The following is a 13,855-nucleotide window of genomic DNA, read 5'->3' as shown; positions in this document are numbered from 1 at the left end:
TATCGTTTCTCTGGCAGCAACTGGCCACATTCAAATTCAGCAGGCATTCTCCCGCCTGCTGGCCTAAGCCCTGTGTCAGGGGGAGGCTGAATTCAATGGCTCGTGATGCAATTAATATTTAATATTCATATAGATGCGTCCTTGCATCTATGGAACTAGAGTGAGACTGTTTACAGTGAGAAAATATCAAACATATTTTGCTTAGTCAGTACTCTGGGTAGGAAACAGCAAAGCTGCAGCAACATTCTTGCCCCAGAGATGCATAATATTAAAATGAAAGATTAAGTAGCATGCATCACACAAATATCAAGTGCTTAAAGAGTCTGCAGAAGACGGCCTCCTAGACCTTCTCTCCCATGACAATATGAATAATATATTCATATCATACATTCAAAACAATACATTCATATAAGATGTACAACAGGGATATGAGCAACTTTTTTGTATGTTCCCTTGTGTCTTCTCTCCCAGGGGATGACTCTCTTATTTTTTGTTTTATTTTCAATTTTACCACTTTGAATCAGCCCTCGGGAATAATTGTGCTGCTCTACAGTGAGAGTGGTGTCAATTTATTGAACTCTGTTACTCTTCGAGAAGAGTTTTATAACCAGCATTTAAATATGGTTTGTAACAGGGCCTAAGTCTGGTAAGGCTCGAAATAAAAGTGCCCGTTTCATTTGTCTGCTACTCCAATCACTCATCAAAAACAAAACTGATCAACTGAGAACTCAAAAGTCAGACGATTAAGTAAAAATACTCACTAGAATAGTTGACATCATTCCCTGTCTGAGTCTGGTTTCCAGAACTGCTTTTAGGACTTTCAGAAGTTGGCTCTGCAAATGAAATAGCGCCTTTCAGGTAAACATGTATTGTCAGAATTCCCAAAACAACTCCCTCTGAAAAATTACCCTCCCAAAACAGCTACTGTGTCCCCAGTTCTGGAGTTTCACTTGGTGCTTCACATTTATATTTCTCCTCAATAATACTTAGATAATTTGGCAAGAGGGGTGGAAAAATTTATCTAGCATGGCCTAAAGAAACACACAGTTTGTATGGGTGCAGATTTCCCTAGGATCATCTGCTTGTCCACTTACAGGTTATGAGCTACAAACTTTTTCACTTTTGAGATGTTATGGTACTGTTCAAAATGGCAAGAGAGCTTTTAACAAGTAAATAAGCAGGAAAGAGAGTGAAAATTAGACCTGTCTCCAAGAGAAGAAAGACCAAAATATTTCACTGCTAATTAAAAAAAAAAGAAAATAAAAAAAGTGCTAATAGTAGATGAAGAAGTCTGAAGAGGTGCAATATTAGTAGACAGCAAGTCTCTTGAGTGTTGTAATAGAGAAATGTGCCTGCTCTCTGCCACATTTTGAGAGAGCAATGTTGTGAGCCTCTGGGACATTTTTTAGGGCTGGGTTTAAAAGAATGCATTTCTACCTTTGGGTGCTAACCTGAATTTGAGTCGGGTATCAGCAATGCAAAATACTTATTACCTTGCTGCATACAGACTATAAAAAAAACAATCACTGAACTTCCAGAGAGAAAACAGAAAATGCAAATGTTGGCATATCCCTAGGTACATTATATAGCACATGGGATTGCATTCCATATTGGATGGGGGCTTGAGTAGACAAGTGCTCACTGCCACTGAAGGAGCTGACTGGCTGGACAGATGTGATGCAAGGTCAAGCATTTCTGTTGCCTGGCTAAACATCAGAAGTGGCTCTCAAACAAAGGCATCTGGGGAGGGTGATCTGTTAAAAAAGAGTCCTAGCAGAGGTTATAGCTCCATATATAAATAGTGAGAACATGGTGGCAGCCACTGAGGTTTTGTTGGTCAGGTACCTACTCACAATCCACACTTGTAGGATTGCATGCTTCCTCTTTGAAAGAACAGAAGAGGACTCAAACTGTAGGGTGGAAGGTATGAAATTCATTAAAACAAATAGCCTATGGCCATTTTGAGGTCTAGAATACAGTTTTGTTCTACTAAGTCTCTGAAAGACATTTTTACAGAAAAGTCCCTATTTTTACAGAAACTTTTATATAGGCAGTACTTGTAACTCTAATCCATGGAGTTACAGTAATAAATAAGGTTTGTTTGTCCCAACCACGTAGGAATTCCTCTTCCTTGCAAAACTGATTTTAAACTCATACCCACTATTAAAGAATGTTTTGTGTTTGTTTTCTTTACCCCTTCCCCACTCTTCTACCTTTGTCTGGACACAGACAGAAGCCTCCTAGGGAAAAATCACTTACTAACTGCTTGTGTGGTGCCTAAACAATACAGTCATAGCTGAGACATTCTGATGCTATGGTGCAGGAAACAATGATTGTCCAAGACTTTATCTCTGAAAAATCACTGTTTCTTTAAAGCTGAAGTTCTCTTTCCCTTGGTGCCTGTCTGCTGAGGGGTGATAATGTAAGGCTGGAAACTGAGCCATCATCAAGTGACTAAAATAATTCCTATGCATTCTTAATTCCATGTGATTGCTTCAGATTTCCCAAGGCAATACTACTGCCTTTTTGTTACCTTATCTGGTATACTACATGATATACAGGGCAAGCAGGCAATTATCACGACAATGAGTTACCCTGGATACTGACTGGAAATGTCAACAGAAACAAACTGCACTGAAAAACAGGAATGTGTATCCCTGCATTCGTGCAGGACATGTGTCCCTCTCCTCAGGAGAAAAACTGAGGACTGAAATCCACTGTTCTGTTTTTTTTTTTTTTCCCTGGTTATCTGTTAACTGACCTAGATGTGAGTAATGAAGGAAAGAAAAACCCATGGGTTAGCATTTCAATTACTTGTGACCATAAGTAAGAAATATGACAGCTGAAAAGAAACATGACTGAATAAAACAGGGTAAGGAACTAAGCTCATTTTCCCACTTCTTCCATTAAAGTTTCTCACAAGTCGGCCCCCCTTCTGTCTAGTTTGTCTGGATCTGGAAGGTATTTTCCAGTTATGGAATAATCTGGGATCAGAATAAAATGAATTGGAGAAATACATCCATCATGGTAACATGAGGGCCAAGATTTTACAGGCAGCAGTAGCAAGAATTGCAGAGACCAGTACAGAAGAGGCTGTTTCCTGATGAGCCCCAAGAAAGGAAAATAAGACAATACAGGTTCATTAGCACAGGAAACTTGCCCTACTCTGGGACTTGCTGCTTCTCACTACAGGACAAGGAATGAGAGCCACTGACAAGAGCAAGCTCCTTGGTAAACACTCTATTTATAACTGCTTCCCATTGCATCACATAATATGCCAGGCCTGATTTTTTCTGTGGTCCCACCCTGTTTTCCTTCCAGTATCTGCTATTCCAGCATGATATTCAGCTGAAGTCACAGCAAAATTACTCAGTGCTACAAGCTGAACATGACTCTTCCTCTGCTCTGTACTGTGTTTCAGGTACATTATTCCCTTAGATCCTTCTTGCTCCCTGAATATTTCCTTCCTCAAGCTGTCCTTTCTTCCACCCCACACCAGCCCTTTTCATCAGTGTGCGTAGAGCAACCTCTTCTATTGCTCTTACTTGTTGAGCTTGTTGGAGAGCTCATGGGAAGGCCTGCAATAAAACAGAAAAAATAGGTTTGTTAGTATCTGTTTTACATGTCCAGAGTCTACCCATCATGCAAACTGGCAACTCTAGGAACATGCTCAGTACCCCACAACAAATTCTGCCCCAGAAGTGACATGCTAACACTGTTCCCAAGCCCAGAAAGTCTGAGCTGTAAGTCTCCAGCCGGGAGCAGAATCCAAAGCCCAACCTATGCTAGGTTGTTATTCTGCTCAAGAGAAGAAAATTCTGAGTTAATTGATACATTCCTTAAAAACTCCTCCTTCCAAAACCAAAAAAGTGCCTGGGAGTGAGTAGTTGACATTTACCTGACAAGTAAGTGTTTTAATAAAAGAAACTAATTGAGACACATCTTCAAGAGTCACAAAACCCTTTAAAAAGAAATCTTTGTTTATTATCTAGGTGCTTTTGGCTAGCAGACTGCCAAGCAGCAGAAGCAAGAGACACTGGTAATGAGGAAGAAATTTACCTCACAGAGCACTGAGCACAATGCTTACTGGCTCTACTGTCAGCTTTCCCCAGCTACTTCACAAGTTTTTGGTGCACAACATTATTTTTCTTTTGTTAGCATGCTGCTGTTCCTGCATGTCTAGACTGCAGCAGGCTTGGAAATTAGAGTGGCTGTGTCCTCTGTGGCCCAGCTGTGCCAGGGTGGGGGTCACAGAGGCAACATCATGAAGGCAGCTGTAACTCCAGGCAGGCATTAAGCCTGTCCTCTGACTGCCCAGGTTGCAGCGCTCTTCTAAACCAGATTCCTCAGGGAGCACAAATCCACTCTTACACCCTCACTACACCTTCTGTGCTGTGGAGTGCTGCTCTGCACAAAGACAGCCCCTACCAGCAGGGCTGTAACACACATTGTTTTATTGCTGTGAACATACTCTTTGAAAACCAGAATGCTGCTCTTGTTTTTCCTTCTCTCTACACACAATTAAAACCATGGATCACTTCAGCCGCTGGGGTGCAAATAACTGCTGCTGCTAATGGTACATGTGACAAAACTCAAGCTGCATTTTAATCACAAACGTTCATGAGAAGTATGTTTAGGTTGAAAAGCTAAGTACTTAGAAGTCAACAGTAAGAGCTTTTCTTGAACATATTAAATATTTGCAATGCTAAGTATCCTGAATGTATACAGTTACCTCACCCTAGCTTCCTAGAATGCAGAGGAGACTGTTTTCCTAAGCTTTTTGTCGTCTCATCAATCCATCTGCAAACAGCAATATCACTGTGCTCTAAGAGGATCTCTGTGATGAATCATTAGGCAATATTTATAGCGTGTTTGGGCAACATTACCAACAAAACCAAGCAAAAGCCTTCAGGAAGTTAATAAATCACTTGTGAAAGGAACACACAGTACAGGATGCAGGAGGACACATACCTGGCATTAAGGAAATATCTAAATATGATATGATTGCTTACTACCACAATACTGCCTTTCCTTCAGTCTATAAGGTATGGGATGCCATAATAAAAATACCATGCGATCACACATCATGTGGGCAAACTAGCAACTGTAAGCCCCTGTGTGTTCATGCTCTCGAAGAAAGGCAGAAGACTTTGTCAAGTCTTACAAACAGGTCACTTGGAACTTTGTTTCTCAAGTCTGCAGAACTTTCCTTTGAAAGAGGTCCAACGTTGTAACATAATTGAACATTTTCCTTTACATTCACTCTTACAAACAAGGCGAAGCATCTTGGCTCAAATTAAAACAAATAAATAAATAGAAAAAGCATATGAAGCCCAAAACTGATACCCAAGTTCATCTCAAAGACTTGACAGCATTTCAAACCTGAATGCAGGTGACATAAGTGCAGGTGACATAAGTCTCCTCATGTCTTCCTTCCTCCAGGAAGGGCTGGGGGACATGTGCTTCAGTACCCACTGGCACAACCAAAAGCCATGCAGCTGTCCTGGCCAGACCTTGCCTCTTCAATAAACCCAGGCAGGAGAAATTATCCCAGGGAGGAAACATGAGAGCATCCGACTGCCCTCTCTTTCTGGGCCTCTGTTATTTTTTAACTGCACACACCTATACTCAATAAAACTACCAGCATTTTTCCAGAAAGTATCTCAGCCAGGTTTTGCTAGAGCATGAAAAATTGAATTGGAAAAATCTCATGCCTTCCTCTCTCTCCCTGTCTCCAGTATGCAAGCAAGGCACTGGTTCACCCTCTGTTCAGAGATCACTCAGTCCTGCCACGCAAACAAAGCTGTGCCGACTGGAGTGATTCAGCAGGTGTTTTCAGTCTGCACTTTCTAAATAACCATCCAGTGCTCTTTTTGGTGTGGGCTCACACGCTGCTGTTCTCCAGAAAGAGGAGGACAGAAGGAAAAGCAGCATTTCACTTGGAAACAGTTCCTGTAGCTGCTCTAGCTGCCTGTACAGAGCTTGCTACCTCTTTTCGGGCTGCAAGCAAGACGCTCTGCATAAATAATCTGGGAAGATTTCCAGATTCATCATGAGAAGTGAGGTGTGCAACCCTGGCTGTGCTGGGTTCCTCCTTATGCAGTAAGGAGGACAAGGATAAAAAATTTGGCACATGACCATGATTTGATTTGAAATTACCTGCCTGAGTCAGTTCAGCACTGGTGAGAAGCTCGACAGATGGAGAAAGAGACCAATAACTAAACTCTCCCCACTCTGTTCTCCAATAGCTGCTACCTAAGCAGCCTGGATACCCTGCAGTTTGCTACTTCTGTTTTTTGGAGTGCGGCCACATCCAACTGTGTTCACTGGCAAAACAAATGAATACATTTGGCTGATTACTCAGAGGGGATATACCACAATATAAATCAAGGCAAAATTAAAAACTTGAAAAAGCCTTTCTTGCCTTGACCACACCATAGATCTGTAACAGTGTTAATTGAGGCTTTGCTATGTTTTCCATCTCTTTTCAGAAACTTTTGTTTTTGTGTGTCTCTCTTTGTGAAGGAGCTGAAGATACAGTGGGTAATTTTTATCTAATATCACTATCCAGAGTTCCTGCAGTTTGTGTACAGAAAGAGTCAAACCCTACTAGTCTTACTCATAAAATTTTTTCTTAGGGAGATGCCTCCTGTGAATCAAGTGAGTAGGATTTATAATTGGAGGAGTGCAATAAAGATATCAATAGATGAAGCAGGTTGATTCATCTGACAGTTTATTATAATAGATCATTTAATCTTACCACCCTGCTGGGTGAACTTAAGCTCATACTGCTTTATGGATTTTTTCGTTGTTTAGATCACAGAATAAATAAGCCACAATACTTGCAATTTCTCAGATGTATTTAGACTCTAATCTCCAATTTTTCATTAATTAAACAAAAGGAGAAAATTAAATATTAGCAAGCAGTCCTCTGTGGAGGTGGAGAAGGAGTGGGAGGTATGTTCTACATGACAACCAAAGTTAAAGAAGTGCATGTGTCAATGGCACGCATGCAGGTTGCTCTCTTTGCTAATAACAGTCCTCACTGCCTCCTCGAGCCTGGGTGAGCACTACGCAGCACCTCCTCTCTGGCTGGTGCTTTCAATCGCCTTTAATACAGCAATACTGTTCTCTGATGTTCCTACACGTTCTTTCCCAGGCTCCCCCACTCATCTCAGTCGCTCTCCAGCTCTCTGTAGCACTCCTCCCACACCCTGATCTTTTGATACGGCTGATTGGAAATTTCTCTGCAAAATGTGCTTTCTTCTTTTTCTGCATCAAGAAAGGAAACTTTCACCAAAATGGCATTTTTTTTTAAAAATGGAAAATGGTCTCAAAACTAAACATATTTAGCCAGCTGGATTATTTTGGTTGGGCATACCAAATAGAAATGTTCTGGTTTGGATCCATTGCACATTAATTTGTCTTCCTCTGAGCTCCCACGCAGAAGACGTGGCTCAGATACCTCCAGCTTGCAAGCTATTCTATCCCCCAAGGGCTGCAGCCTTGGCACACACCAGTCCCTGCTCTGGTGAACAAAAGGCATCCAGCCCCTGAATGTGAAATTCTGGAGACCTAGAAATAAATAATCTAATGGCAGTGAGAGAGGTGGCATTTCCTCTAGTCTCAGCACAAGATGAAACAACCAGCTTTTCACTTGCATTGCCTTAAAGTTATTAGAGTGCAGCATATGGCTTCTCCTGGGCCTGAGCAATTGCACACAGGAGAATAAATCTATTTTGAAGGAACCAAGACATTTTTACTTTAAGCCTTTAACACATACAGAGAATAAGGGAGCAAGGGTGGTCTAAGGCTTAACCATTTGGGATAAGCTACATCAGGGTGAGAAAGGGGATTTCTTGCATATTATAAGCTTCAAGAAAGAAGCAAGGAGCTGGTGCTGTGAGGAGACAGGAAAGGTGATAGTGTGGAAATCCTGGTGCAAGCAGAAGTGATTTTGAAATGGCTGTTTTATGGGAATTCGGAGCACTGGCTGTGCCAATGATACCTAGACTGCCTCTGGATAGATGGCTTCTTTCTGCCTCAGCCAGGCAATTATAGTTCTGGCATCTTGGGCAGTCTCTGAGCTCAAGGAGATTTATTGGTTTTACAGCAGAGTAAGGTGAGTAAGATGATGACTTTTGCAAACAGACCCCAGGAAGGTTTTAAAACTTTCTTGACAAATTTTAAGTGTAAAATGTAATTGCATGCACAGCATAGTAGGTAATTCAATACACATGACGCATAGTCAGTTTAATATTAACCTGGAGAATTTACCCGAGTGAGGGACCTTTTAATTAAAAATGTTGTAATTTACTGTTTTATTGCAGTACAGAAATGGTGATGTTTCTGTACTATGCCTATATTTGCCAAAAGACATGAAATCTAACAGGAAAGTCAAGTAACCACAGGTCACAGTATATACATTATGGGGAACGGGCTCATTGAAATAATTGCAAAGACTTCTCTCTGAATCAGTGGCCTTGAGTTGACTTTAACTTCATTAAAATGCTTATAATCTTTTTGCATACTTCTAGGCATTCCAGTGCATAGTGAGCATATGATATTGCTCCGCTTTTATATCCAATCCTATCCTTTATGAGGAAAAATTCACAGTACACACATGTGCTTATCTCCCACAAACACAATCCAGGGGCTGCAAAAAGAGTCTTGCATCCCTTGGGGGATGTTAAACATTACTATTAATAATAGGGATATGCAAACAAAGACGGTGTCCTTGTTGGATTTATACACATGTAGCTAAGAGTAAGTACCAAATGAAGTGAAGGCCCAAGCGACCTTAAGAAAACCTGAATAAGTGATTCTTCAAAACCAAGGAAAGTTAAGCCAGCTAGAAGCATAACAAATGATCACTCATATGACCTGGCATCTGCATTCACCACAGTGTTTCTCAGTGAATGCATACACCAAAACACACCCAGAAAAACAATAAAACTGGACTGGAGTTGGGAAGAATCAATATGGTTTTGACCTTGCACATGACCATGTTGTACTTTGAACAACATTGTTTAATTGGTAATGTGCATTAAATTCTCTCCAGATTTTTTAATAACTGTAAAAAATTATAGCTGTTTTCTCCTTTGTCTCCTCTGCCTTGCAGCCAGGGAATTTATCTTGGTGACCTCCTCTGACAGTCAATGCTACACAATGACCTCGCACAGCATATATGAAGATTACTATTATCACTTGTAATTTATATCCTCCTGTAATGACACCACGTATCTCAACTGAATATTTGGAAGTTCACCCATCACTCAACATAACTTCAGGGCTAGATGACATGGACACAGTGTACTCTGCATGAATAAGGAGATGTGGTCCTCATCCCAGAACAAGGCACAACAAATGAAGAAAAGACTCAAAATTCTCAGAAGGCTTGCATCCTTTTGACTGCTTCTATAGAGAAAGACAGTGTATATTTTCAAGGCTTACCTGAGGTTCCAGAAGCAGAAGTGTTTCTTTCTGGAGAGACTGTAGAAGAAAAAGACCGTCCTGTAGTAGATGCAGCATCCGAATTTTTATTTTCTGCCAACTGTGTTCCACTTGCTTGTGTAGCTGGAAATTAGAGAGATGTTCAGGTAAGAGGCACCTGCAGAAGCATTGTCTTAGATCCTGGACCATCCCTCAGACAAACGCTCTGACCATCACAAAAAAGACTTAAGGTAAGAAAGCACTACATATTCTGGTAACTGCCTCTCAAGGAACAAACCAACCCTATGGAATTGTTACTACTGGCATAGCTGAGGCACCTTCAAAACATGGTAGCAAGAGAAACAGCCTCCTATCTGTGCCAGAAGACAACCCAGAGCTCTGAATTGGGACCCTAGAATAGTTAGACAGTGTTGCACCAAGAGTAACATGAGCAGAAGAGAGAAGCTCAACTTACTGCCCTCTATATTTTCAATCAATCAATCAAGCTTCAGTTACAGCTGTCACATAATATGTGACATACTAATACATATCACATAATAATGTGATACTGTATAAAGTTTAAGGATTGCAATTAAACAAAGAGTTAATTATTTCATTCTGTGCTGTTAAGGCCTAGGAAATAGCATATCCCTGAATATTAATGTATGAGAAATAAATTGTCTTATTTCTCCTCTCAGTCAACAGGAGGTCAAGGCCATTGTGTCACAAGATTTGCAGCCTAAGGTGAGGCCAAGACAATGGTGCAGGGCATGGCCTGAGCCCATGGAACTGAAGGTCACTGAATGACCAGAAATAATTTAAGATATTCCAGCAATGCCCATAATTCCTACGTCAAACCTCAGAAGAACAACAGACAAGAGAGTGCCTACTGAATAAAACATAGAGGTGGCCCAAGAGTAACCTCAAACTTCCTGTCCGATATAAATCAGAGCAGCAATTGAGCTGTAAACTGTTTTCAGTGCCTCTTCATACGAATTTTGAACACTGGAACTAAAACAACTTGAAAACATGTTTCAATCAGCGAGCAACATCACACACATGCAATACGTAAATCTTGAGGAATGCTTCAACATACACTTTATCTAGAAATTGATTACCAGTTTGGTCCCCCAAAGAATCCAAAGCTCCCTATTCTACAACTACACACCTTTAACTTGGCCTTTCCTTTCCCCTCTTGTTTATTAAGTGCAGTAGCTCAGAAAGGTAAGCTTCAAAAATCAGTAAGCTAAGAAAGAGTGAGCTGAAGCCACTGGAGTCAGGGGGTTCATATAATTTTGGAAACTGCGAGAATCTGGGCAGCCAGGGACAGTGTCTTTTAAGTTTGAGGCATGAAAATTATGCAAATCAACTTAAATGCCTAAAACTTTCACTGGGATTCTAGTGATGAGAAGCAGAATTTCATGTCAGCTTCCTTCAGAAACTTCAGCATTGTACCCCTTCAATATACAAGACTAACCTGCAGTAGGGAGGAGTATAAAAAGCCCTTCTACCTCATTTTTTACTATGGTATAGTGCAAGGATCTGAGAATGTTAACAATTCCCACATTCTCTTCATGGAAGCTTTGAATCAATCTTTAGAAGCAAACTTTTTCCACATTTAATTCTTATTGTTGTGGCTTCAGACTCAAATTTTATATGTTGAATTTTAATCTGAGATCACCTTTTAAAAATGGAAAAGAACCTCAAACCTCCCTCTCCCTATAAGATGCACAGGCTTGTAGCAGTAACAGCAACCATCTTGTGGCTCCCTTGTCATAGGTTACTAAAGGATTGCATGGGAAAATGAAAAGTAAGTCAGAATAACAGTGCAGAGACACTCAAACACAAACATCCTTTGTGAACACTGCGAAACAATCAGGTGTGTGGGAGAGAGGAGGAGGGAGGCAGCCAGTTACCCTGTAACCCCACAGAGGGCTGTTTTCCCATGGGGATCACTCCTTCCACGTATCCTATCAGTCCTGGCAGCAACCCAGCCTTGGGTGCTTGTGTTTGTGAGCGGTGAGAACAGATTGTTCTCAGGAACACGGGCTGTGCGCTGGATATACCTTGGCAGGGGATCGGGAGGGGAGGGATGATGGCATTTCCATTTTATTTTTTTTTAGATTTAGCCTGGGTGAGACTCTCCCAGTGACCCAGCTAGCACCAGGTATGATTTACACCTTTACCTGGGGCTTGGCATAAAGCTTGTTGCATTTATTTTGCCAGACTGCAGAACAGGCTCAGTGCTCCCAGTGTCAAGGGGTAAAGTTGATGTGCTACAGGGCAAAAATCCGTGTGCCAGTTTTCACCACCTCCAAGGCGGAAAACGCGACCTGGTGGGTAAGGCTCCCTTAATTCCACTGCAAGATTAAATCCTAGCAACCCAATTCTCCGCTGACTCGTGGCTTTGAAGCAGCTTTTAAGCAGCATCCAAGCCTCACGCCTAATGCACAGCACAGGCTTTACCACCAACACATTTAGCAGATGAGACAGCTTCTGCACCAAAAGCCTGTGGGAACAGAAGCATCCCTACCCAGCCACTGCTCATGTACTCAACAGCACAGAACGCCTGCTAGAGACGCTCCTTTTCGGTAAATCCCGTAACTCGTATCTATGCGAGCTTTTAATTGCGCCTCGGCGGCGGGAGGCAGCGCAAGCCCTCGCTGCGGTGCGGGGCCGGGCGGGGGGCTGTGCGCGGGCGCGGTGACTCAGTGCCGCCATCCCCGCTGACACATCGCTGCAGTCATTCATCACGCCTCGCCTCGGCCAGCTGCAGCGCACATTCCTGCCTGCTGCCAGGGGGAAGAGGGAGGCCCGGCCTTACAGAAGAGCAGCACAACGCAGAAAGGCGGCTGCTGCTGCTCTTGCTGCTGCAAAAGCGCTCGCATCGTCGGCTCATGGGTGTGTTGTCAACAGCTGATTAGGAATAAAAATGGGTAAAGCAGTACGGAGTGTAAAATAGCTGTCCAAATGGGGATGATTGCTGCAACAGCAGAACTCTCCGGTGGTGATGCAGCTCTCCCTGCTGACATTTTGATAAGATAAATGGCAGTGTGTTAACACGCATTTGGCAAAGGGATAATCAACAACAGGGAACCTGAAGCTGCCCTGCAAAGCTGCTGTCTGAGCTTCAGGAATTTCCTTACTCTCTATGCTTTGAAAACCCTTCATTTTCTCTAACCAGCTGAAATTCAACATATATCCTCACTCGATCTTAGCATGATTTTCTACTTAACCTACATATAATCCACATACATTTTGGCATTTCCCGACAGTACTTTAAACTTTCTTTACAGTAAGCTTCTACCTAATTAGTTTTGACATTGTAAGATGCTTCAAGTAACCCAAAATACCCTGCATATACTCTCTGCTCTGCAAAGAATATAGACATCTCTATGTGTGTTGAAACCTCTCTTGACCAATAAATCAATTGAGGAAACACTTTTAAGGGGCAAAATGAACTTCACCCAAACCACGTTAAAATATCAGCACAAAAGCTTTTTAAAAGGGAAGACTAAAGCTTTTCTCTTGAGCTTGTATTTTTAGCATTAACACATATACAGGCCTTGCCCCCATAATCACTAGCCTGAAAAGCCATTTGCATTAATGAGTGCACAAAGGGTTTGAAAAATCCAATTGTAGCGATCCCAATGACATTTTTGCCCATTCAAAGGAATGAAAATTGGCTAGGGAAGTAACCAAACAGGTCTCAGTTTTAATGTCTACATCCACAGTTGATTGCATGTGCTCTCTGCAGCTTTTATGTTTTCTGGTAAGCAAAACCCCAAAGTATTTTAAAATACTTATTTTAAAACTTCTCTCTGCATAAACTGTCTCAGCAGCCAACTATATCCAGTGTTTACCTATAGCATGTGCTAACAAACTGTTAAAATACAATACCTGTTAAAAGAATGCTTTTCTGGTGGTGTTCCTGAAGTAATTGAATTACCAGTAGTTTGATTAAAAAAAAAAAAAAATCCTCCACTGTTTCCCTTTGTCACTTTTTAATATATAGTACAATGCTGCACCATAATGTATCATCATCCAGGAGAGCAGCATGAGATAACTCAAACACAACAGTCAAAAATCTACTCCTATTTGTCACATAACACCTTGAATACTGATCTTACATAAGATGCTTGCTCCATATCCAAGGGAGGAATAACAGAATTTTTTGTTGCATTTAATTTCTTATTCTCTTTGATAACTTCAGCTGTCCCAGGACACGAAATCGATTGCAACTGCAATTTTCTGTGGTGTGACACAATAGAAATTCTTGTTTTAAGGGCCTGAACTGCACAAGTGAGGTCACTGATTAATGTGAGCTCCTGGATTTGACGCCTTATAATGACAAACAAGAAGACTAAGGAGACCAGTCTAATGTTGGCTTCTAATACAATAAAGAGGGCAGGAAGGCAAACAG

General features: G+C 41.5%; 1 protein-coding gene across 2 annotated transcripts in view; it reads right to left on the bottom strand.

The window, feature by feature from the left end:
- EMCN (endomucin) overlaps nt 1-13,855 on the bottom strand; it is a 52,852-nt gene that overhangs the window by 17,275 nt on the left and 21,722 nt on the right. For both annotated transcript variants that reach the window (XM_088056942.1, XM_014259869.2), the window contains exons 5-7: nt 9,454-9,576; nt 3,546-3,578; nt 762-833 (exon numbers count right to left, since the gene is read on the bottom strand). In XM_088056942.1, the coding sequence (XP_087913068.1) occupies nt 762-833; nt 3,546-3,578; nt 9,454-9,576 (228 nt within the window). The remainder of the gene's footprint in view (nt 1-761; nt 834-3,545; nt 3,579-9,453; nt 9,577-13,855) is intronic.

This window comes from Pseudopodoces humilis, chromosome 6 (assembly GCF_049639895.1).
Source record: "Pseudopodoces humilis isolate 2021_Gansu_Grassland_sample_001 chromosome 6, ASM4963989v1, whole genome shotgun sequence".
NCBI lineage: Eukaryota > Metazoa > Chordata > Aves > Passeriformes > Paridae > Pseudopodoces > Pseudopodoces humilis.
The sequence above is the reverse complement of the archived record's forward strand: the minus strand, read 5'-3'. Positions and strand labels throughout refer to the sequence as shown.